The sequence below is a fragment of the Acomys minous genome, assembly GCF_964271855.1.
Source record: "Acomys minous genome assembly, chromosome: 15".
Lineage (NCBI taxonomy): Eukaryota > Metazoa > Chordata > Mammalia > Rodentia > Muridae > Acomys > Acomys minous.
In genome coordinates, this window is record NC_140497.1 from 25098848 (window position 1) to 25125667 (window position 26820).

Here is a 26820-nt window from a genome sequence, read left to right on the forward strand (position 1 = left end):
ATTTAATCATGTCTAATTGCAAGTGTGTTTATGCATATTGAGTATAGGTGATCCTGGAAGGCGGAAGAGGACACTGGGTTCATTGGAGCTAGACCGAAGGGGATTGTGGGCTAAGCACTGAGGGTGTTGGGAACTAAACTAGGTCTTCTGTAAGAGCAGTGCCTAGGCTCCAGACCGTATTTGATAAAATTAAATAACTTTAATGAATTAAAAAAACCAAACAAACACACAAGGCACCAGCTATTATTTTGATTTATTCTTTTAAAAATTATTTTTATTTATTTCTGTGTGTAGAGTGTATGTGGAAGCCAGAGGTCAATGTTGAGTGTTTTCCTCTTCCATCTTCTGTCTGTCTCTGAGAGCCAGTGTCTACTGACCCTGGAGCTCGCTCGCTCGCTCGCTCGCTCGCTCACTCACTCACTCACTCACTCACTCACTCACTCACTCACTCACTCACTCACTGACTCACTCAGCTGGCTGGCCAGCCAGTCTCAGGAGTCCTCCAGCCTTTGCTCTTCAGTATTGGGATTGGTTAGCATTTTACATGGGTGCTGATGCCCAAAACAAGGCCCTTTCTCTCCCCCCCCGCCCCATACCTCCCAGGCCCAGTTTCGATAGGGCCTCACAATGTAGTCCAAGCTGTCCTTGAACTAAAGACTTTAGAGAGAGGCTATTTTTAAACTTTTAATACTAAAAAGAAAAAAAAGTAACTAGTCTACTAAAAAAGTATAAACAAATAGGCATTCACAGGGCTATACCTACCTTCTCCTTCCTTCCTTTCCGCACCTGCGGCGCCATCCCCTGCATTGGAGGCCCCTCCTACGGCCAGCTCTGCTAAAGGGCCAGTGAGATTGTCTATGCTGCTGGCAGCGGAGAGGCAGGAGGGGGTGGACGCCGGTGAGATCAGAGAGGCACTAACGACAGTTGCCTGAGGTTTAAAGCAGGTAGGTAAGGCCTCAGGGGGCATGGCATCTATCAGCAAAGCTCGGATGTCATCAGCCTGAAAATAATGATGAAAGAAAACACAAAATCATTTTAAATGCTGAGCTTCCCACTAAGTACCGAATGCTTTATAATGTTTTTTCTTTAAAGACTACCAGGCATAGAAATCGACACTTGCTTTTGGCACCAAACATTAAGTGGTGGCTGTAAGAAAGAGCTGGAAGTTAGACAACTGGTAGTGAAAGCTAAAGGGGGTTGATTACACACGAGATATCACGGACTACTAAAGGAACTGAGGGAAAAGTGGTTTTGGCTAAGACAATTTCCAGGAAGAATGCCAACTGCCGAATGAACTGCCAGTTGGGCCCTGGAAGGTAATGCCACGCCTGAAGGCATGCCACAGACAGTAACCACAGCTCCAACAAGGACTCACCGTTGCCAGATCTAAAGGTGTCTGACCTTCCTGGTTCTTCATGGTTGGGTCTGCGCCATGTGCTAGGAGTAGGGCACATAACTGTGTCCTTCCTTTCTGGGCAGCTTCATGAAGGGGAGTAAAGGCCCACTTATCCGTTGCATTTACACATGTGTTGTATTTTATCAGTAATGCTGCTATGTCAACATGCTGGGAAAAACAAGAGGACACGGAAGCTTAAGAAGAACGCTCCCAGTGAGCTCCGTCAAGTAGCCTTGCTTCTACTTAACCTTAGTAGACATCTTCTTAAAACAAATACGCAAAACAAACAAACAAACAAACAAATACGCACAACCCCTCTACTTTTAGACTTGTCTCCTTCACAACTACTCTTTTGCCCCTCTAGGCTGGGTCTCATGTAGCTCAGGCTGGCCCAAGCGAATTATTTCAAACGTAAAGATGTTAATTCCTAAGAAAGGCTCCCCACTGCTGATAATATGAAGGAGGGAGGGGGCAGCACGGTGAAACAGGCTCTTTTGAGACCAGGCTAGTTTACTGTGCTTCAAGATTCTTTGGGGATTATGAGAACATTATAAAACTAATTTCCCAGTTTATGTTTAAACTTCTAAACACTGGAAGCTATCTATGATCTCATCAAAATAATTCAAAAAAAACAAACAAACAACCCAAATTATCTTCTTTACTCAAAGATGTGTTTAGAAAAACAACTTCTGTTCAGTCAACCCAAAAGCATGGGATAATTTCAAGCTATTCCTCAGATGATTTAAGTTACTTAAATTGTGTTTCCTGTATTTTATTAAGAGCAAGGCAACTTAGTAAGACAATTTGCAAAGATTTCCGAAATTAGTCCAAGAAAAGTTACAGTTTGTATGTACGTGGGTGTATAAATGAGCTGTGTATTCAGTATGTATTGTTAAATTTTCTTTATATTGAATTTACAGTGTGTCTTTAGTGAAGCCAATTATATGCTTACTAAATTGGCTGGCAAATGTCTAGAAGACCAATGTAGAGGAAGAAATATTACCCACATAGAGTCCAGAAACAATTCTTAAGCTTTTCATTCTTTTTAAGTAGCTGTATCACTAGGGCAAACTGTTATTACTATTATAGGTAACTGAAAATTAGAACTAAATGCACAAGTAAGCTGCACCTTGGCTCCTGTCATGTGGGACCACAGGCCTAAGTGAGGAGAAGGCCTAGACAAGGAGTTGACTGCCTCACTGTTGTGGACACAGGCAGTTGGATGTGGCTTTAGTGTTGAGCTGTATCACAAAATGTTGCAAGTGACAAAATGGCATAAAATCAGGGGACTCAATTTTAAGAAGGAGGAAATAGAAGAGAACATGAGCTGCAGTCAAAGCCATGTAATTATGTGTGGTCTCTACCACAACAATGGCCGGAGCCTGTGAGCTACCATCTATGTTAGGGAAACACTGCAAACGAGGAAGTGGAGGAAGAAGACCAACTGGCCAAATGATCCATTCTTATAAGAGAACATGCTTTGAGTAAGGAATAAATATTAATGCTTTTATATTTATTAATAGAACAGACGTTAACTGCCCTTTGTATGTATAGAGTAAGGTAATAAGGCATATTACCATACATAAAAACTATCATGAAACTTGTAACTTTTAAGATTCTTAAGTCAGCTATTGTCTCTCCATTTGAAAAAACTGAGGTGACATTTCTTTTTAAAGTTACAGATCAGAGAGTCTGATGACATGCTGTAACAGTGAAAGACAGTAGGGAAACACTCTATATTTTCTCATCTGCAGCCAGAGAAGGGAAGCAGGAACTGTGGACACCTACAAAGCAGGTTTGTATGAAAGGGGACAGTGGGAGTCACTCCATCCCCCACGAACCCAGTGCACAGGAACTACTATCTGGGAACTGTGTAGTCGTCAGAGAGGGCTGTGTGCAGAAGCAGAGACGCACAGGAACGGTCTTCATGTCTGACTCTTCTACGGCAAAGCACCAGGCCTGAGGACCTTGGTTACTGCTGGTTCTGACAAATGGCACCAGGGCACCCCAGAACCACCCTCTTCCTGTTGAGCACAGCTATAATGCCTGGAAAGAAGGCTCTGTACTTTCACGTGGCAGTTTATTCCCTCGGCTGAGTGCTATTAAACGCTGTACAAATTGCTTAACCACTTGGCTATCTCTAGAATCTGAAGATTCTAAAGAGAAGTGTAAGCAGCTACAGTTCCATACCTACTTAGGAGGCTCCGGGCTTTCATAGTTTCTAAAATCTATCTAAGGAGAGGTGAGATCTGTATATGGCTCATTATACACTCATTATTGTGTCAGATGATGTGCAAAGACCTGACAGCAAGCTCATCAGAAAGCCACTAGCTACATGGGGAGGTGTGACAAAATGTGTATAGATGGTTGAACTGTACTCATTGCTGTTGGTTAGGAATCTGTTGTTCAGCACATGACAGTACAGCGCTAACCGCCAGGGAAGGCGTCCAGATGCCTCTGTTACATGCTCACCCCGTAAGATGCTGCATTGTGAAGCGGAATCAAACCTCCTTTGTCCTGGGCGTTGACATCAGCACCGTGCTCTAGAAGGTATTCAGCTACTTCCAGGTTATTGTAGCCTGCTGTTAAGAGAAAAGGGGACATGTCAGGGCAGGAGAAATAAACACAACTCTCACACACATATAAATAAAGACCAGAAAAATTTACGATTTTAATTATTTTTCTTCAAAAGCTAATACTATCTTCATACAACTGAGTCTTTACCTAAGTGCACAACACATGGCAGCTTCTTTCACAGACGCTGCAGGAGGCCTCAGGACAATCCAGAGGGTTTGATCCTCTCTGGTGACCATGTGAGTTCAAGGAATTGAACTCAGGCCGTGAAGCTTGGTGGCAAGTGCCTTTACCTGTTGGGCTATCTCACTAACCCTCTTTCACCTTTCAAGCCAGGTGGCTAAACATCGGGCACACAGTTGAATAGTGTTTAACAGAGTATTAAAAGGACAATGAGGTGACAGTGATGCTTACCTGCCAGGTGGAGAGGAGTTGAATTTCTGCCCTGGGTATCTCTGCAGTTGATGTTCTCTGGCGTACAGAGCTTCTGCACTCTGGCAAGGCAGCCCTTCTTTGCAGCATCCAACAGGGCAGCGTCCCCCCTCAGTAGGTCCTGAATGTCTGTGTCTCCCTCTTTGACCAGATCTAGAGGTGTATTTCCATCTCGGTTCTTCTTAGTTGGATCTGCTCCATGCTGTAACAACAGAACCGAAGATGCACGCGTGTTTCCAAGTGGGCAAGCACATACACACTATTTACTCAAGTTACTCTCTACACCTTCCTTTCTCTGGAAAGAAATCTATCCTACATGCACTTTGAAAACAGGAATCTAAATTCTGCTTTATTTTGCGACTCGGAGGATACTGAGCATCTTTTGCTTTTTTGTGACAAACTTTTCCTAAGATTTGAAGTTGTCTTTGATAATCTCTCTTTTTTAAAAAATAAAAATAATTATCTAGATATTAATTTTGGCCAGACTTCAGTTGCAGTACACATCTACATATCTCTACACACACACACACACACACACACACACACACACACACACACACACACACATTTTAGCACTAAAACTAGGTCCTCACACTTGGTAGGTAGGTTAAGCATTTCACCACTGAATTATAGCTCCAACTCAAATTGCACAGACATATTTAGGCAGCATCATGACAAATGAAAAAGGAATATTCACAGGTATTAAAAAAACCTCACTGAATTCTAAATGGCATCAGTTTAAAAACAGTCTCATAGTTTAAAAATATATTTCGTGAAGTGTAAATGTGTTTTAGAAAAATACCTTGGCTTAAGTTATCTACACCTGTGGGCCAAGAATTTTTACTATAAACCTGATACAGACAGCTCCTGTGGAAATTAAGAATAATCCAAGCTGGCCAGGTGTGGTGGCACACACCTTTAAGCCTAGCACTTGGGGGCAGAGTCAGACAGATCTCTGAGTTTCCAGGCCAGCCAAGGCTACATAGTGAGGCTGTCTCTTAAAAAATGGACAAACAAACAAAGCCCAATATTCAGGTTAGACAATGGATTCATAATGACCTATATAGGTGCTATTAAAAAAAACTAGTGGTAATATTTGCTACATATATTTATGGTATCAGATAAAAGTATAAACTGTACTTACATATAACAAGAATATTTTTTCTCGGGTTAAGAAAAGATGAGAAGCCACACAATTGATCTCTCTCTTTATTTTTTAAAAAAGATTTTATTTATTTTATGTTTATGAGTGCTCTATTTGCATGCCAGAAGAGGGCATTAGATAACATTACAGATGGTTTTGAGCCACCATGTGGTTGTCAGGAATTAAACTTAGGACCTCTGGAAGAGCTCTTAGCCGCTGAGCCACATCTCCAGCTCCTTAACACAGATATCATGTTTGTGATATTTAATAAGGAATGAGTTAATAGTATTATTAATTAGTTATGATGGTAGCAATAGTAACTGTACCACAAAGAGCAACTAAGGGTCATTTTTCCTCTAATATTATTGCTACATGTAAGCCATATAAATTAAACCAACTCTCCCTAGAACCTTCTTTGATAAAATTGCCTCCATTGAGTCTATTCAGCAAGACGTGTCAGGCACTAACCAAAGACAATAGATTACCACACTACTTTCAAGCAGTAACTGAATCCAGGTCACCGCTCATGTCTACATACTTTCAGGAGAAGCTTGCAGATTTCGTATTTCCCCTTGGCTGCTGCTTCATGGAGAGGAGTAAATTTCCACAAGTCTGCCACATTGACAGAAGCTCCGTGCCTCACCAGGAGCTCAGCCACCTCGTAGTGTCCATAGGAGCAGGCGTTATGAAGGGGAACCAAGCCACTAAACAAAAGAGAATTACAGTCACAAAACAAATCTTTCAGATAAAATAATTCTTACAATGGTGATACATGCCTCTAATCTTAGTACTGGGGAGGTAAAGGCAGGAATTAAAGGTCATCTTCAACTACAGAGGGAATGTCAACCCAGCACAGGTACGTGAGACTCTGCCTCACATCTTCCTCCTCCTCTTTGGTCTTTAAGAAACGAGCCCCTGCTTCTAAGCAGAGATTAATACTTTTTATTAGTTATTGTACGTCGGCCTGTGTGTCATGATGCACATGGGGCCGTCGCAGGGCAAGCCTGTGAATTCAGTGCTCTCCTTTCACCTTTACGCATGCTCTAGGGATCAAGCTGAGGCCACAGGCTTCAATGGCAAAGGCCACCACCTGCTAAGCCTCCTCACCACCTCAAGCATTAGTAACTACAAAACCCTTTCAACATAAAGCCTTCTTCTACCACAGCCATCATTAGTCTTAAAGTACACATGAGTACACGCGCGCACACACACATACATACACACACACTCACACAAAACCAGCCTTTTCTATTTTAATATAGGCATTCTTAAAATATTCTATAAACCAAGCAGACACCAGGCCTGCTTAACACAATCATTTCAGATCTTCCTGTTACCCTGGAGTGTAAGGCTCTGTACACTACAAAGTACTAGCATGAATAACTAACCAACTGCTTCTTATGCTTTCTCAGATTTTCTTTGATCTGGATTTTACTAATGAAAATTGCTAGCTTACCTATATGACACGCAATATAAATAATGTAATATGTAATACATAAAATATACAAAACATTCTACTTATTCATTTGGCAAATTTCATCATTTGGTTTAGACATTTTTAAGTTCATAATGATTCAACCGTGGTTTCTCTGGATAATTTAAATATTGAGGTACAAAGCAATGAAAACTCAAGTAATTTCAAAAGAGAATTCACACTGGGCATAGTAGTGCATGCCTTTAATCCCAGCATTCAGGAGGCAGAAGCAGGAAGATCTGTATTAGGCTGGGGCCATCCTGGTCTACATAGCAAGTTTCAGGATAGTCAGAAGTACACAGAAAGACCAAACTATCTCCACTCTCCCTAAAAAGAAGAAGAGAATTCACCAAGGAAAATAAATATGTCAACTATAAATTCTACTCTCATCTAAGAAAATCTAGTGCCCTCATCTGAGCAAACTCACACGACTCCATTCTCATAGAAAGCAGGTGACATTCTAAAAGGCAGCACAAAAACAAAACAAAAACAAAAACAAAAAACAAAAAACACACACACAAAACAAACAAACAAACAAAAAAACCACCTTCTCAAGATCAGTGCTCTGAAGGATCAGCATAAGCTGACTTAGGATATGCATAAACAAGATTCCCAGAGCTGTTCTAGTTAGAGATTAGTGTCTCTAAAATGAAGGTTTTATGATGAAATATGCTGGTATTAAAACGAGTCATAGAAGCTGCACCACTGCATCTATTTTTAATAGTAAAAAATATGAGAGGATGAACAGTAAATTACAAATTACATGAAAATATTCATAAATAAAATGAAATCTTCACACAGGCATGAGAAGGATGCACCAAACCAGAAGACAGCCTGTATCTCCTACTGGGTGAGAACAGGTAACGTCCAAAGCAGACTGGATTGGCACCCTCACATATGCACAGTGCAAATTCAGAGGTGCCAGGTGACAGGCTCACAATCCAAGTGATTGACAGTTGGCATACACAACCAAAGGTGTAGCTGAAGAATTACATACAAAATGCTCATATTCTGTATTTAGTGTGTGGGATGAAAGAATCTTCACTTTCTGTACTGTATGTTTGTTTAAATTACAATTTAAATGAAATGTATATTATTTTAATGAGAAAAACATCTATAACAGTAAAAACATCGTTTTAAAAAGTGGTATGCCATTTGCAAACTTTTTGTTTTAAGGAAAGCAGTTATGTTCTGTATATCATATAATTTTATACCAGAAATACATAAAGTATGAAGAGAGTTGGACACATACCCTTTGTCTTTGGCATGGACATCAGCTCCGTGGTGCAGAAGGTACTCCACAACAGACACGCGGTTATAGCCTGCAGCAAAGTGCAGAGGTGTGGAATGCCGGCCCTCCAGGTCTCTGCAATTCACATTCTGCGGGCTGCAGAGTTGCTTTTGTGGTGTACAGAAAGACAGAGGCAGAGACAACACCATTAACCACTCACAGACTCTTCTCTAAGGCTGTGGCACACTTTAGATCACGACAACTGCGCAGTCAGTGTGCTCCAGGACGAGCTGTTTAGCAATCAGACCATATCCAGACATGGTGACACACACTGGAAAACCCCAGAGCTGGGAGGCCGAGGGAAGAGGATCTCCAACTGGGGCCAGTGTGGGTAACATAGTGGGTTTGAGGACAGTCTGGGCCACACACTGTTTCACAAAACCCCTAAAGAGAATCCACACAAATCCACTTAAGTGTATGGAAGAATTTAATCTTTGTGGCATGCCCTAGCCCAATCCCGTCTCACTGTGCCCATCCGCCTCCCTTATGTAGACTGCTCATCACAGATCATCCTGTGGTGGCTCAGCTGTTCTTTGCTCAAATCAGAGCAAAAGTTGACTATAGGGAGCTAAAGAGAGTTCCTGTTCCTTAAGAAACATTTGCTTTTTAGTTCTCAAGTTCTTGATTCTATTCACTTCTTGCTAATGTCAGAGCAACTATATATCCTGTTTTTCAAACTTAAACTATACAGAGAGGCTAGAAGGAGGGGCGGGGGGAGAGGTAGAACATCACTCTTATGTTTTTGGTTGTGAGCCTAGCCTGTAAAGGCTGAGCCATCTCTCCAGCCCTTTTTTGTTTGTTTGTTTGTTTGTTTGTTTGTTTTTCGAGACAGGGTTTCTCTGTGTGTAGCCTTGGCTGTCCTAGACTCACTTTGTAGACCAGGCTAGCCTCGAACTCACAGCGATCCACCTGCTCTGTCTCCTGAGTGCTGGGATTAAAGGTGTGTACCACCGCGCCCGGTGAGCATCACTCTTATAGTGCAGGCTATCCCAGAACTCACAGCAATCCTCATGCTGTAGCTTTCCAAGGAGACAAAAGGCATGAGCTACCACAAACCAGCTAACTTTTAATAACTCTTAGCATTTGAGGGGAAAAAAAAAATCACCCAACATTTACACTCTACTGTCAAAAATGAAATTTTCCTTTATTGTGAATGCACTGTTTAGGAACTTGAAAGCACATATTTCCTACTTGCGTACAAACAGATGAAATTAAAATTTGTATTCTGGAACAGTAAGATGGCTCATGGGACAAAAGTACTTGCCACCAAGCCTAACAGCTTGAATTCAAGTCCCAGGTTCTATGTGGTAGAGAAAACTAACTCCAGAAAGTTGTCCTTTGACTTTCACACATGCACCATGGCAGGAGGAAGGGGAGCTGCATACACATACACACAAAGTATATTTTATTATTTTACATGTAATAAAAATATGTTTCTTTTTTTTATAGTTTAGGTGTTATAAGAGACATACTGGGAAAATCTTAGTAGTGTACTCTGCCCATTTAAAATCATTCTGAGAGAGAGAGAAAGAGAGAGAGAGAGAAAGAGAGAGAGAGAGAGAGAGAGAGAGAGACTGCTTTTGAGTAGTTTTGGGTAGCAAGAGTCCAACAGTTACAGCAAAGGTGCTAATTTACCTTCACAGTGTCCAGGTCACCAGCTTTCGATGCCTCCAAGAGCCGATAGTCCACATCAGAAGTGCGGATAGGAGTACTCTCTGTAGAAGAAAGGCAAGGTTACTGTTGGCCTTGGGGTATTGTAGGAAGTCATGGAAGGACTTGGTGAGGGAGAAGAGATGAAGGCATTGGACATTACTGTGATATGATCTTTTTTTTTTTTTACTATTTATTTTGGCTATTACTGTGATATAATGACTATATAACTTCCCAAATTTTACCGAGATGAGTACTTTTTACTTCAATTTACATTTGATTGAAGTCAAATTTAAATACATTATAACACAGAGGAATATTTAATATCCCATATGCTCTGGTTAAAGACTGTTTCAAAGGGGAATGAGGAAAGCTGGGACCAGGAGAACGAAACTATCTCCACACTTTTCCAAATGCCTGTACAACTGGGAGAAATGATAACAATGCTAAATGGAACGCATCAAGTTGGGCTGTTACATTTAGATGCCTGTAAGTCAGGTATTTTAATTAATCAAATATAAATATGAAAAGAACTTATTCAACACTGGTCATTTAAAGAGAAAAGACTCAACATGCTCACATGAAACAGCCTTCAGAATGCACACACCAGCACAGAAAGGAATGCGCCCGGGCTCCATGCGGACTTTGGAGGATACTCCAGATTTTTGATATTTTTATTTACTGCTATTGGAGGCCAGGTGCATGTGGCACGGCGTGCAGATGGGGGCCCGAGACTGGCTTCCAGGAGTCAGGTCTCTCCTTCCAGCGTGGCTCTGGAGACTCAACAACTCAGCTGTCAGTCTTGCTCAGCAGGCACCTTTTACCACCACACAATCTTGTCAGGCAAATGCCTTAGGTTTTGCATTTCAAGAGCGAGCTCTGGTTTCCTTCAAAGTCTCTTTCATGTTTAAGATTACATTACACTGTGATCAGAGACACTGAGTTCATGGTCCAAGTGGGAAGATCAAGTGATGCTATGAAAGGCGTTAGATTTTAGAAGAAATACTTTATTTTTCTACAGTGCTTTGTTCAGAAGGTTGACTTTTATAGACAGGTTATAAGAATTCTTCAGTAGAAGACAAACTATTTGATCATATTAATAATACTTAGCAGATAAAATACTAAGATTAAAGTAGATAAAACACAAAACCTAAGGAGGAAAAAAAAAGACTATCTCAAACAGTGAAGCATATTTTAAAACGATTCCTCTTTGGAGAAGGTGTTATACCATGCGTTAGTCTGTGGAGCTGTTGAGGACAGGGATCTGATCCTTGCTCCTCTGTATTTCCTTTTTATAAAAACAGCGGTTCAAAAAGTATTTGCCGAGTTGATTTCTGGGCTACTTCCTATCAGAAGCAGTGTGTCGAACCCTAACTCGCTGGCTGCCTGTACGGGCTGACTTCTGGTCACTAGTCTCCACTCTCACAGCGACTGTGTCCTGACTGCTGCACTTACAGGTGTGAGGGTGTTCTGCAACACACTGCCATGTCTCTATGAGAGGGATTCCAGCGACAGAGACAACCCAGTGAGACCTCCTTTGTGTGCTCAGGCTGTCAGCACACCACGCTGACAGGGAATGACTAGGGAGGTGTCGTTTTCTCATCAAGCAAATTATCTAGTGGACAAACCAGAAGAACTACATACAGAAAGGTCAAAGGGTAAAAGTTAAACATGCTGACTGATGATAGCAGCCATGGAGTTTTGCATCTGTATAAATCTAAAACAGGTTTAGAACAAATTTATCTTTAGAAATAATACAGTGAGGCTTGGCAGGCAAATCCCAGCTATGGAAGTACGTGAGGCAGGAATATTACAAATCCTAGGCTTGTCTACATTACAGAGTGAGCTCATGACTAACATGGGCAACATAGTCAGACCCTGTCTCAAGATTAAAAAGCAAAAAGAGAATGTAGGAATATTAATATAAAAGAACACTCAGTGTCCTCTTCCAAGAATGAAGTAATTCTGATAAAAATAGTAATTTTTTCATGGTTTCTAAAAGGCCCTATATCTCAGTCAGCTCTATTGTTAGTATTATCTTTCTGATCAACAGTGAATACGACAAACTGAGTCCATCCATTTACTAAACTAAGCATTTGATTAACTACTCAATCACAAACCAATTTTAGAGTAGAATTATAAAACTAACCGAAACTTTTTATTTATGATTTTGTATTCAATTCCATTTCCCCCAGAAGTCATATATTTGAAATGCATTTACTTAGAAGGCATTTTAAAGGTATTAAATGGATCCAATTTGTTGGATTTATTTGATGCTTCATCCCCATTTTGTTAACCACTGTTAAAATTTATGTACATACTGTGAGAAATTGATGCAGTAGCTATATGTTTGTTTATTTATGGTTATAACTCACAGAAAGTAAAATTCAGTAGTGCATCATTCCCAGTAAAAAGTACAAACGGATAAAAACTCCAATTTACAAAATGATTACAATTTCTTGAAAGAGCTGTTTCCTAGTTGGGGAGCAGTATCTCATCTTCCTGCAGCCACTGCCCCCTGCTCTGCACAAGGCAGGGGTTCAATACTCAAGCTTTAAACCCTAGCCACATCTGGTAGTGAAGACTGGTGGAAAAGCACAGGTGAGGAAGAAGAGCAGCCATACTGAAATCCCTGCGCATTAGTTCCTAAGGTTTCCGTAGGCTGTGACTTCCAGTCTGCGGAGTTAGGAGGTCAGCGCCTCTTTTCCTATCAGTTGTATTCCTCATCTCCGTCAGCAACTGAAGCCTGAAGCAGAACGACTGGCACGTAAGAATGAACGAACGGCGGGAAGGAAATCCTTACCCAAGTTCTCAAGGTTACACGCTTGTTTCTTGAGACTGCTTTCCTCAGGTGGCATCAACACAGCAACCACTAAGATTCTGTGCTTCTCAAGTGGGCTGAATTTCTTAGCCCTAAAATGTCTGTGGTCAATTCTGGTCCCCCTGCATTGCCTGCCATATCCAAGCTATCATAACAACTGCAAGCTTTGCTGGAATTTACTACCATTTCCCTCCTCATAGTCAGATCTTGTATCAGATAATCTTAAGAATTTTACTTGGGCTGGAGAGATGGCTCAGCTGCTATTTCTGAGGTCCTGAGCTCAATTTCCAGCAACCACATGGTGGCTCACAACTATCGGTAATGGAATCTGATTCCCTCTTCTGGTATGCATGGAAACAGAGCACTCATATACATAAAATAAACCTTTTTTTTTAGGGGGGTGGGGGAGTTCAAGACAGAGTTTCTAAGTGTTAATAGCCTTGGCTGTCCTGGACTCACTTTGTAGACCAGACTGGCCGTGAACTCACATCAATCCGCCTTCCAAGTGCTGGGATTAAAGGTGTGTGCCACCACCCCTGGCCCAAAATAAATAAATTAAAAAAAAAAAAAAAAGAATTTTACTTCTGGGTAGAGGGTGCCATAAGATAACTGTTATAGAGGGGTACTGTGCCTACAGGGCTTGGGTGCACTGCTCACAGGCAGCAGAGTGCTGGTTTCCAGAAGGTTCTACGTTACTCTTTCATCTTCTGTCTGGCTACAGTAAGAGAACCCAGACAAAGGCCAAAGAGTGAGAAAGAAAGAATTGAAATTCTGGCATATCTAGTTCCTAGGTTTTCAGAAGGCTGTTACTTCTAGTTTTGGAAGTTTGGAAGTTGTTTATTTTACTATCAGTTTTGTGTCTGATCTTTGTCAACAAACTAAATAAAATATCTCACACTTAGTAGGCATTCGCTGGGATAATGTCCAAAAATTGATAATTATGTTTAAATCAGAAAAATCCAAGATAATTTCAGAATAGTTAAGAATGACAAGAAGTAGGTCAGACTACATACCATACGTATAAGATTAAAGGCATTACTATAGAAATTTAATTTTTCTCCATTAGATAAATTGTATAGCTATAAATTGTATAGTTCTAACTTGTGTCCTGTGCCATTTTCAATTTCAAGCAACCAACCAACCTAAATATGGTATAGATTGCCTCCTGACAGCTCCGCATCTCCTTCACAAAACAGATGGGGAGACCATGGGTTTAACTTTAAGCAAGGAAAGGTGAAAAACACGCATGCAGGTCGAGAAGAGAGCCCAAGAAGCTGCTTCCAACAGGCGACACTGTCTGTGGGAGAGGGCGTGGGGAAGAGGAAGGCAGGCGTGACGCTCACCACTCAGAATCTGCTGCACTGCTTCATTCCCCATCTGTGCTGCTGTGAAGCCTTGCAGGGAGATGACGGACGGGTCAGAGCCGTAGCTCAGCAGAAGGCGGCAGGTCTGCAGGTGGCCCGCTAAGGCGGCTCTGTGCAAAGCAGTCTGACCAAGACTGTCCAGTGCATTCATCTGAAAAAACATCAAGTGTCCATGTGAAATTGGGCATTCTTTCACATTGTAGCACAATATGCTCAAGAGTCAACTGTGAAACTTTCTTGGAAAATGTCATTGATAGTCTAAATATTGCTCACTGGTGTTGTATGAAGAAATAGTGAGTCTTGGGGAAAGGGAAACCCAAAACTATCCTTAATTTTCTTGAATAACCATCTTTCTGCTACTCCACTCAAAAAAAGAAAAGAAAGAAAGAAAGAAAAACAAAGTGTCTGAGGGCAGATACTCTCACCTGGCGTTCACTGCTTGTCACACTAGAGGTAACCATCTCAGAATGAACAGTCCTGGTCATGCTCAGACAACAGACACACATGCAAAGACTATCAATGTAGTTCATTACATTTTCTTCTCACTTTAGGAAATGCCTTACATTCTTGTTGAATATCCAGATTTAAAACTCTTTTGTGTTTGAGAGTATCTGTACATAGTGAAATATCTTGGGAAAAGGACCCACATGTTTCATATATTCTTTGTACACACAAGCTGAAGGGAACCATTTTGTGTGCCTGTGGCGCATTACTTGAGTTCAGGTATGGAATTTTCTAACTGTATGATGTTGATAATTCCAGAGTTTTGATTCTGAAGCATTTCAGATTTCCTGTTTTCAGGTCATGGATGTACATCTGCAACAGATACCTTAATTATAAACAGAGCTGCCTTGAGGATTCAATGTTCCATTTTCAAACCTTGAAGAGTGTATATGGGAAACAGTAATTTAGCTAATTACACTGACTACATGTTCAGCTTCTGGGTCATGTCCATAATTTGGTCAAATCTAACTAGTCTGTTATGTTCGAGTGTTCCATAAGTACCCGCTCCCCAGACAGATCAGAGTCTATTCCCAACAGCACCTGCTGCCTTCTCCAGGACCTCCTCACCTCCTGAGGCCTCAACGACCTCCTCCCTGGCTGAGCATCTGCCCGATTCAGCTCTTAACCCCGACTACACCACTGGGATAACTTTTCACCAAGCTCAATTACTGTTAGAAATATGGGCTGTCTTCTTGAAAGGCCATAGTAAGGGAAAGATAGTAAAAGCTCAGAATGGGCTAGGTGTTCAAAACATTTCTGCTCCTCCCACACCAGAAGGTCAGGATTGCAGAGAATTAGTCTCTGTTTCCAGTCCTTCATCATTACTGGCAAAGCTGTGGCAGTTGTCCAGATAAAGGTTCATTTAAATTCTTATGTTCTTCACAAAACTCACCGTGAAATGGTGTCACAATTTAAATTCTATTGTATTTTCCAGAAGAAAAAAATGACTTTGTACATAATAACAAAAGCACTGCTGTAAGTATTTACTTGTGGAAAACACAAGATGGCAAACTGGAGTTTTTGTATGAATGTTACTTCATTTTAGAAGAATATACCCAGAACCACAAACATTCTAATTATTCACACTTTTCTGGAAATTAGATGAGACATAATTATACAGCTGTAAAAATGAATGCTAACAATGAACTCCAATTTAGCTTGTTACATCATGGAAATATGGTCTGAGAGCTATTCTAAAACAGATTTTACCAACTTAAGCTCTCTCAAATTATTGATGCTAGCCCTTTAAATAAAGCCAAATCCACCAGCAAAGAAATGTTATGGGCAAGAGAGAAGGATGTAAAGGTTTTCTGTAAATCCAAGACTAGCCGGCTTCACCTCCAGTGTTGGAGGAAATCAACAGAATACAAAGAACACATTGCATCTTCTGAAAGTAAGGATGGTAGAACTGAGTGTTGGGGAAAACGGCTCAGTCACATGCCCAGTCACTCTGGGGAACTTCATGTCTGAACAATGAATCAAAATTTACAATGTATCAATGATTCTCAGAACTAACTTGTGACAGGAATTTTTAAAATTTAGTTTACAAAGTTCTATTTGGTGAGGGTTGACTGAAAACACTGGAAACTGATGAGTTGGTTATGGCTGAAATTTTATGTTCTACATTCTATACATACGAGGTAGTTACTCTTTGTTCTTTTGATATCTTAGAAAATTTCATAGACACTAAGTACAAGACAACAATACAATGCAAAACCATTTGTTTTAACAACTGTTTATTTTTAAATTATGAAAGGACATTATAATCCTTTCTTCAAATTCTGAGAAGTATTATCGACCAAAGACTATTTATGGAGTACTTTATCCAGCAACCAAGTGGAAGTAAAAATTTACCAATGAGTTAAAGCACTCGCTCAGTGGAGATAAACAGAAGAGCCTAAACAATTTTTGACTGTCTATACAGCTCACTAAAAGCACTAATGTGTAACAGAAAATAGTAAACAGGCTTTCTCTACATTTTTAAAAAAAGATTTTCATTATTTTAAGTATGTGTATGCAAGTGCCCACAGTGGCCAGAGATGTTAGATTCCCTTGGGGCCGAGGATACAGGCAGTTGTAAGCCACCTTATGTGGGTGATGGGAGTAGAACTCAGGGCCTCGGGAAGGGCAGTACGCACTTTAAGCACTGAGCAGCCTGTGGGATTACTCTTTACTAGAAGGCAATGTCACAGCTTTCTCAGGGAGGCTTGCACTGAAGGATTAGACTCTTTCCACAAGCAAAGGAACAACAAAACCGCCACCAAGCAAAGCAACAAACCTGCCCCCACCTCCCTTTGCTCCCTGAATACTTTGGTTTCACAGCCTCAAGAGCTCCCTAGAATTATTTGAGATCAAATCCTAAGTCCTAACTTCCTTGGTCACTACAAATATTTAACATTCAATGCTAAGGAGATTATTTTTATTAAAGTGTGAAACTACCTCCAAAAAAAGAAAACACTTAATTTAGCGTTTCATACTCAACAGTGCTAACAATAGTTAATACTTCCTTAAGCCATATGTTTGGAGGTCATGATAGCCAATTCTGATTGTGAGCTGGACTGCACTAAGCAAGTGACTAAGTAATGAATATTTAGTAGAGCAAACTTGTAGGGTGTCTGTGAGGGTTTTTCTGGAGATGACTAGATTATAAGGCTTCACCTTAAATGAATGTTAATCCACTGATGGACTCAAAATTGGGAGGCTCCTAGGAGATGGAACTGTGGAAGGCATGGGTTGACTGGAGGAGCAGGTCACTAGGGGTGTGTCCTCTGCGCTCGCACCTTCCTGTTAGAACTCCACTCTGCTTCCAGTGTGGCATGACACCGCTACTTCAGCACACTCTCTTGCCACAAATGGATTGAACCTCTGAACCCTGAGCAAAACATACTTTTGCTCTCTTATGTGGTTTCTGTCAGATACCTGATCCTAAGAACACACTCAGAAACTGTTACCAGAGTCAGTGGAAACATGGGTCATTAAAAAACCAAACAGAGATCACAGAGAGAAAATCCCAAGCAAGGAGAACATGGCCCAAGAGTAGCAGAGGAGAAGCTTTAGCAATACACGAATGACTCAGGGCAGCACCCTGTGGGATGAGCACCTGCCCTGGGATCCAGGAATGAGCACTTAGGAGTTGAATATAGATCCTCCCCCCCACCCCCCTTTTTTTCTTTTTTCTTCTCCTTTTGACTTACCTAGAGCTTACTATGTAGTTCAGACTGGACTCAAACTCACCAGAAATCTACCTGCTTCTGCCTCCTGAGTGCTAGGACTAAATAAAGATTTTTGTTACTACGGCCCATATGATGTGGCATTTGAAATCTACTGATGACAACTTATACATCTTTGCCTTTTAAGCAACCAATAACTTGCCGGCTGTAGTAGAAGGCCAGGAAGGCCATAATACTCTGGAAGTATCACTGGCAGAATGTTCTCAATGCTGAACTAAGATGCTGACAGGGAAAATGCACTATGCACACAAATGGCTGGTGAAGACTGAGAAGCTCAGACCTACAGAATCCCACTGAGACAGACTCTAGAGCTTTATAAGTGACAACAAATAATTTAAAAAATGAACATGATTCATGCTTCTGTAAGGGGAAATGTAAGAGGCAGGAAAGAATAATTAAAACTGAAAGAAGACTTTCATTACTATGGTGTAAAATATCATTTTAATTTTTTAAAAAGAATATATATATATGTATATATGTGTACATGCGTGCGCACACACACATATATAAACACATTGTTTTTGGAGACAGGGTTTCTTTGTACAGCTCTGGCTTCCTGAAACTAGCTCTATAGACCAGGCTGGCCTTGAACTCAGAGGTCCACCTGCTTCTGCCTCCCAAGAGCTAGGATTAAAGGTGTGTGCCACCACCGGGCAGCAAGATTTTATTTTTAATTGAATGTAGCCTGCATGTCTCTGTATGGGAATGTGCACATGAGTGCAGTGTACCCATGGAGGCCAGAGCTGCAGGTACAGGCAGCTGTGAGCTCCCCAAGATGGGTGCTAAGAATTAACTCAGATCCAGTCCCCCAAATCTTTTAATCTTATAAAGAATTATGATGTAAGGGTTTGAGGTCACTGCTTAGTTGTGATACCTGGTTCCAACAGCTTTTATTAGCTGAAGAGATTTCATACACTTATTGAAGATAGGTATTGTTAACCATGTTTACTAAACAGCAATGTTCCGTGCAGCTGGCTGGCTGTGCTGCGCTAGGGCTCACCTTTGCTCCATGCTTATGCAGGACTTCCATGACGTCATTGTGAGCTCTTTCGGCCGCGACATGCAAAGGGGTCATGAAACTGTGAGAAGGAGAAAAAGGAAGAGAATGTTGTGTCTTTTATTGTACCAGCTCTCCTCTCAGCAGCTGATGGATGCTGACAGAGGGTGTTGTTTTCTTTAGTGGTGTAGTCATGCTCGGCTGCATGTGCTCATCCAAGCCACTCTACCTTGGAGTCCCAGAAGCCAAGGCGAAGCAAACATGACAACAAGAAGACATGACACTAGCCAGGGGAGTTGTTGGGAAGAAGGGCTTCACAGTGAGAGGTGGTGGAGTTGGACGGCCACACACTAGATCGCATACATGTCCAGTCAGAGGAAGAGGAGGAGGAAAGGGGCTCAACACCTTTCTTCTAACTATACTTACTCCTTGTTTTTTTCGTTGACATTGGCTCCTTTCCTAAGTAACAGTTCTGCCACCTGCTTTCGTTTGGGATGCAAGGAGGCCACAGCACAGTGCTGTAACACAAACAAAATCCAGTTTTAGAATAGGAAACTTCTGCTTAAACATGAACTCCTGAAAGAAACAGCAGCTGGAGCTATTTGGAACACCGTCACCTCAAAGTACATCAGGACATAATGATGTATTTTACTCTATGGCCAATATTCCTTTTAAACACATCGCGAGTGCAAACCAAGTAAAATTATATTCTCAGTTAGGCAAGGAGAGACTTCATTTCTTTTCTTTCAGTCAATAAATACTCCTAAGCATATATTCCACTGAAGCATATATTTAATTCCACCACCTTTTCACTGATCTTTCAGCCATAGAAGTTAGCGTTTCATGATAACTCCACTGACACACTCACAGAGTTGATCTGCTTAGGCACTGGTGAGAACATGTGACCTTGAAGAAATTTAGAGGAACCAATATTCTCAGAAACCTTATATTTTTATTCTTGTATTTACATAACTTCTGTATTTTGCTCCATTTTATACAGGTGACTGTATTAACAGTTTGAAAAATAAAATAGTGCTGGAGAGATGACCCAGCAACAACATGGTGGCTCACAACCATCTATAATGTGATCTGATGCCCTCTTCTGGACTGCAGGTGTACACGTAAATAGAGTGCTCATATACATAAAATAAATAAATAAATCAATAAATCTTTTTAAAACCTAACCACACTGAATACAGTAAGTAACTAAAAGCGGTGGGTCACGGTTCTTCTAGTGCTGGGGCTCACACTCAGTGACTCTGGGCCTGCTAACCCAGCACTGTGCAGACTCATGCTATTTGAACTGGGCTTGCTGGCTTTAAATTTAAGTTGACCCAATTTGGTTTGGTTAGTTTTTTAATGGTATTTTCAGCTGAATGGGCTAAATGACCTTTCTGGGACACACTGGCTTCAGAAAGTTTGTTTGTTTGTTTGTGTGTTTGTTTTTGGTTTTTTGAGACAGGGTTAGGCTTCGGAAAGTTAAACGAAGCATATTAAATAGTCTATGATAAGAACCACCTATGTTTAAGTCCTTAAGTTACAGGCAAACACTAACCAGCCCAACATTTATGCCTTAATGTGCTTAATGACAAAAAAGTGGATCTTCCTGAGAGAGTACTAAGAAGAAAGGATAGCTTTAAAGGTAATTTATACAGTCAGGGTCAGAAATTCAGTTCTAACACGCCCTCACATGAACATAATCCATTATTTGAATGCAATTACTCTAAAGGATAATGCAAGTATCTATGAAACCATATTTTCTATAGAAAACATACAATATTTATCTAGTAAGCACACCCCAAAGAGAAGAGTCTATCAGATCATACTTTGCATTATAAGGACAGCACTGAGCACAAAAATAATTTGTCACAATAAGCTTGGGTGAACATAGAGATAAAGCAGGTCTAAATCATGGCTGAGCAAATATCCAGGCCAATCCTTCACTCACAAAGAACCCTGACCCAACCCAAGTTAAAAATCAGTGCGACCAACATTAAAATGCAAATTGCTGGCATTTCAGAGAGCAATGCCACTTTAAGCCTTCTGAAACGAAAAGCAGTATTTAATCTTAAACCACTATTACAGACCCAAGGAGTGCATGTATAGCATCATCTTACGAGTGCTCTTTCGTGGGACCCAAGGGATGCATGGATAATATCATCTTACCAGTGCTGTTTCGTGGGACTGTGGTTGCTTGAAGTTAATGATTTCCAAAGCAAGTGTTTTTTTAACTTTGGCCAGGTCTGCCTCTCTGGCGGCTTGTAGTAAAGAATGGCCTTTAAATTCATCTGCAATGAAATAACAGTTGACAAACAGTTTTATACGTTATAATCAACTATGGAAGGTATGATGTGCAAACCTGTAGTCTCAGCACTTGGAAGGCTGAGGCAGGAAGATGACAAACTGGAGGCTAGACTGGCTGCAAAAGCAAGTCTGAGACCAGCTTGTGCCACATTGTCTCAAAAAGCAAAACAAAGAATCCAACACATACCAAAAAAAAATTTAAGCAGAAAAATTAAATTTGCATACATCTCTACTTCAGTTAAAAGTAATATAAAATTGTGATAACATAAAGAATGAAGGTATACATTAAACATTTTTTGAAACATAAATACTCTGAAATGAGACTTTCATACTCTCAGAGTTGGCGGCAAGTCCCACAGAAAAGCATATACAGAAACGGTTTCTGGAACAGGCTATCTAAATGTTCACCGCAGAAGAGCAGCTGAGCCAGCAGTGACCACACGGGAGCGCTCTACAGCTCGGGAACAACACATGGATCCCTATGCTGTCAGGAGACAGCTGGGCTGCTCCCATTTCTTAGACTGCTCTGTTCTTGCTGCTCCTGCTGCCATCAGAGCTAAGTGTAAGTCACGGAACAGAAAATAATGTTTAGAGAAACAGTCAAACTATTAACAACACTTTGATTTTTCAAAGAACAATAACCATCTAAGAATAGTTTTAGATTTTTATCTTATATTTTACAAATTTGGCTCTATTTTATATAATTTTATTAACAAAGAGCTGAAAACTATTCTAAAAACACACAAATGAAATTTGAGACTATTCCATAGCCATTTGAGGTGCTAATGCTTAGACCGTTGCAGCTGCATGGTACTGTGCTGTTTCTTCTTTCTTGTGAGGACCTCACAAGATACCCCTCCCTCAAAAGGTGGAGACACAGACAGCACCTAAGGCTTCGGCTTGCATGCCTCCTTACTCCACGTTACCGAGCACTTCTAGTTAGGGTCAAGTACCTGTAACCAGCCTAGTTCCAGCCCAGCACCACGGTCAGTTCCTCGGCACAGTTTATCACTTAGCACAGAGTGTGGCACATGGCAGGTTCTCAATAAACAGTGTTTGTTATCAGTTCAATATTTGTATACTATGTTGTGGTTAGTTTGGAAAATGAACCATTTCTACATGACCTTTGATTTAACATTTTAAAGTGTGTGTGTGTGTGTGTGTGTGTGTGTGTGTGTTACGTGTGTATGAGTACAGTTGTGTGCAGAGGTCTGAGGACTACTTTTAGGAGTTGGTTTTCTTCATCCACAGTGGGTTCTGGGGAATCAAACTCACACCATCAGGGTTGTGTGGGAAGTGCTTTTACTGGCTGAGCTATCTATCTTGCGGCCCTATTTCATGGTTCTTTTAACCGTTAAATTTCTCAATGTGTAAGACTTCTGGAACAAAACCCAAGGTTAACTGAGGTGATAAGGTAAACCAGTATATAACAATGACAAAATCTGAGGCTTTGATTTAATGCTCCAAGCAGGGGCTAATAGAGTCAGGGAACATAGGCACATGTAAACAGCAGGGTCCTAACGACTACAAGGGGCACACGTACTCAGAAGTAGGAGCAAGCCGACTGCAGAGCTTTCCTGGAGTAAGCAGTTGAGAGATATTTAAGCTGAAGGCAAATGGCAGTGTCCTTAGCAACAAGCATTCTATAATCATCAATATAATAATGGCAGTTTAGTTTTCTTCTATTGTATAGGAAGGAATGGTGGCTCAGAAGAACAGCAAAATAGGGAAAATGTAAGTAGCCACAATGGAGTACTAAGGAAGGAAGACCTCTGTCACAGTAATACAATTAAATGGTGTGTTATTTCCTTCACAAAATATTCTTTATCGTTGCTCTTAGAAAAATCATAAGATTTCTGATCATACTGATTTTGAAATTTAAAATATTTTGTTGAGGAATAGTTATAATTAAAAAGCAACAACCCGGGTTCTAGAAAGCTACAAAAAGAACATCTTGACGGGTGGATCAGGGCCCAGAGGTGTCTGCTCAAACTATTGCACTAACCAAGGACAATATAAGTAGTAAACATCAAACCCCTACTCTGATCTATCCAATGGACAGGACATTCTCCATAGTTATGTGCAGAGCGGGGACTGACTCTGACATGATCTCTGGTGCCCCATATTTGACCATCTCCCCTCGGTGGAGAGGGGTGGAGATGAGACTTGATAGCCTATCACCATATAGTGGGGGAAGAGGTCCCCCTCAGTCATAGACCTAGGGGAGGGGAATAGGGTGAAAGTGGGAGGGAGGGAGGAATGGGAGGATACAAGTGATGGGATAACAATTGAGTTGTAATCTGAATAAATTAATAAAATAAAATAAAGCAATAACCCAAGAAGCTGAATGTTTATTAACTAAGAAAATGTTTTAACATTTTCAATGCAAAAAAGTTAAACAAGAATTTACTTATTCATTCATTCATTCATTTGTTTGCTTATGTATTTGATTTTTCAGGAGAGGGCTTCTCTGTGTACCCCTGGCTGTCCTTCAACTCAGAGACCCGTCTCTGCTTCTCAAGTATTGAGATTAAAGGTGTGCACCACCACTGCTCGGCAAGAATTTAAAGTTTTATTTTTATTATTCTTACTTTTGTGTGTGTGTGTGTGTCTGTGTGGGGATAAGTGTACTTTTGTGGGTTGCTCATGGAGACACTGGATCCCCTGAAGCTGCAGTTCTAGGTGCTTATAAGCTATCCCACAGCAGTGACCAGCCCTACTTGAGTGCTAGGCACAGGTCTTCTGCATGAGCCAAAAGTACTCTTGACTGCTGGACCATTTCCTTAGTCCTGGCTGTTTGTTTCTAGAACCTCAAAGACATTATACAGCTTAAAGGATGTTAAAATTAATTATGAAACTAACCCTAGATCCTGATAATTTTCATATTTATAAAATACCTCAAAGTTTTATTTTCTAAATGTATCTTAAATAAGAATGAAATTCAGACTACCTCATTTGGCTTTATAAAAAGAATAAATAAAATTAAGAAACGGGATAAATATGCAGAATGATGTAGTTATAATAATGGCATGGTGTAAGCATTACTTTTGTTTCCTGCATAATTTTCTTTTTGGGGTGTTTGTGGTCCATGTGTACCCAAGCATGCATGAAGGCCAGATGAAGTGTCCTGAACTTCTGAGGTAGGGGGATCCTCCCTGAACTCAGAACTGGAGCTGGGATCAAAATTCAGTTCCTAAGAACAAGTGCTCTAAACTACTGAGCCATCTCTCAAGCCTTCTACATAATTGTCTTTACATAAAAATTCCGTAATTGAACACCAACCACAAAGCAGAAATCACAACAATGAGAACTGTAGCTAGAGAAGATCCTTAAATTGGTCCTTCCCCATGACTCTTGGAAGAATCGGATTTAACAAAAATTCCTATTGAGGGTTAAGAGCATTCTCTGCTCTTCCAGAGGTCCTAAGTTCAATTCCCAGCAACCACTTGGTGGCTCAACCATCTACAATGTGATCGGATGCCCTCTTCTGGCACGCAGGTGTACATGCAGATAGAGCACTCATACATAAAAATAAATAAATATTAAAAAAAAAATCCTATCGAGAAAGTTGAAAACAGCCAAGAAACTACTCTGTGTATAAAAGCTACACAATTTAGGTAAGCTTTAAGGTCTACAATAGAATAAGATAGCCTAATAAAACAATGTCAAGACTTCTGGTAAGACTCTTAATTTCTTTTTTCCTGATTTTCTTTCTTTTTTGTTGTTGTTGTTTTTCAAGACAGGGTTTCTCTGTGTAGTCTTTACTATCCCGGACTCACTTTGTAGACCAGGCTGGCCTTGAACTCACAGTGATCCACCTTCCTCTGCCTCCCGAGCGCTGGGATTAAAGACATGCACCACCACCGCCTGGCCAGACTCTTAATTTTTAAAATGGCTGAGTGAATAAAGGGTCAATGTTGACACAGGATAAATACAAACTAAAAAAAAAGGACACTAGAAAACAGTACTGTACATTTTAAGTAGTCATGTTCAATTGGCTGAAGCTGTTGGACACACAGCACATACAAAGACTACACTAGGCTGGGGTTAGATAGAGACATGATACAGAGACCTCACTTAAGGTACCAGAGATAGTTGGGGGTGGGGGTCCTCAGAGAAGCACAGGGGCCAATCACTGAGTTCAAGGTCAGCCAGGTCTACAGAGTGAGTACCAGGACAGAAACCCTGTCTTCAACCAAAACCAAAACCAAAAGGTAGTATCAGAGATAGTACGGGTGTTCAAAGGTCGGAAGCCTGGCTACATAGACAATATAATCTAATGCAGCACGGCAAGACACATAGGAGGTTCTACAGGAACAGTTCGAAGGTGCTTCCCAACTATAGTCGGGTTCACACTCGAAAATCTGATCTAATCCGACTACATGAATACAATACATTTCAATTTCTACATGTGATTAAAGTTGTAGGAAATTTGCTCTATTCATAAAAATTAGCTTAAAAGTGGTTTCAAGTTCAATGCTATGAACACTATTTTCCTTGGGCTATCAGTTAGTAAAGATTTTCTGATTCTTAGGTCAGTGGGAGATGCTTAGCTTACTTTAATCTGAAATGCCCACATGGAGAACTGTATACAAGTCAGTATTGGCTGTAACACTACACATAATGTGATGACTTGAACGAGAACCCAACAGAAAAGGGACTTTAGGCAAAACCCAAGGAAATCTAGTTAGCGTGGCCTTCAGTTAATGTGTCAATATTGGGTTATTTACTGTGATAAATGTAGCACACTAATGTAAAATGTCAGTAATACAGGAACCTAGATATGCTGTAGATAAGAATTCTCTGTGCTAGCTATATAAACTTTCTGCATATCTAAACGTATTCACAGTTTCCTTAAAAAAAAAAAAAATATATATATATATACATACATACATGTAATACATGTGAATATTTATAAAGATTACGCCTATCAAATCATCTTCCTTAAATTTGGGACATAAAACTCACATGTAAATAAAGACATGACTGTGCAACTTTTTGGAAACGGACAGTTAACGTGCTGCATCTCCTTCTATTACCAGTGGCACAAGAATCAAAGTTTGGTGAGCCCAGAGACTTGGTTTTGATTTGTATACTGCTATATTTCTATTGTCTGTCACACAGGGGAATACTCAGGAAATGCTTGTTGATGGACCTTGTCCTTAGCTGTCAACAAACACATAAAAGAAAACAAACAAACAAACAAACAAACAAACCCCCAAAGTACACAAAAACAAAACCAGAAAACAAAAGACCAGGAGCCTTGGCAAATGAGTTAGAACTGGACATTAAAAAAATGTGTGTGAGGGGCTGGAGAGATGGCTCAGAAGTTAAGAGCACTGCCTGCTCTTCCAAAGGTCCTGAGTTCAATTCCCAGCAAACCACATGGTGGCTCACAACCATCTGTAATGAAATCTGGTGCCTTCTTCTGGCACACTGGTGTACATGCAGGCAGAACACTGTATACATAATAAATATTTTTTTAAAAGACTGTGTGTGTGTAGTCTGCATAGTGTATGTTTTATTGATATGCATGTACAGCATATGTGTGTAAAGGGCTCTTGTGGAATACATGAACATGACAAACTAGCACACATGTAAGAAGGGGAGGACATGGTCTAGGCACGTTGGGTTTAGGA

At 40.6% G+C, this 26820-nt stretch overlaps 1 protein-coding gene across 2 annotated transcripts in view; it reads right to left on the bottom strand.

Annotated features, from left to right (window-relative positions):
* The window catches only part of TNKS (tankyrase), a 164185-nt gene that overhangs the window by 21129 nt on the left and 116236 nt on the right, over positions 1–26820 (bottom strand). For both annotated transcript variants that reach the window (XM_084760366.1, XM_084760365.1), the window contains exons 9-19: positions 21044–21165; positions 19304–19395; positions 18881–18959; positions 14126–14297; positions 9947–10026; positions 8273–8418; positions 6085–6250; positions 4385–4604; positions 3869–3978; positions 1376–1564; positions 763–1000 (exon numbers count right to left, since the gene is read on the bottom strand). In XM_084760366.1, the coding sequence (XP_084616492.1) occupies positions 763–1000; positions 1376–1564; positions 3869–3978; positions 4385–4604; positions 6085–6250; positions 8273–8418; positions 9947–10026; positions 14126–14297; positions 18881–18959; positions 19304–19395; positions 21044–21165 (1614 nt within the window). The remainder of the gene's footprint in view (positions 1–762; positions 1001–1375; positions 1565–3868; positions 3979–4384; positions 4605–6084; positions 6251–8272; positions 8419–9946; positions 10027–14125; positions 14298–18880; positions 18960–19303; positions 19396–21043; positions 21166–26820) is intronic.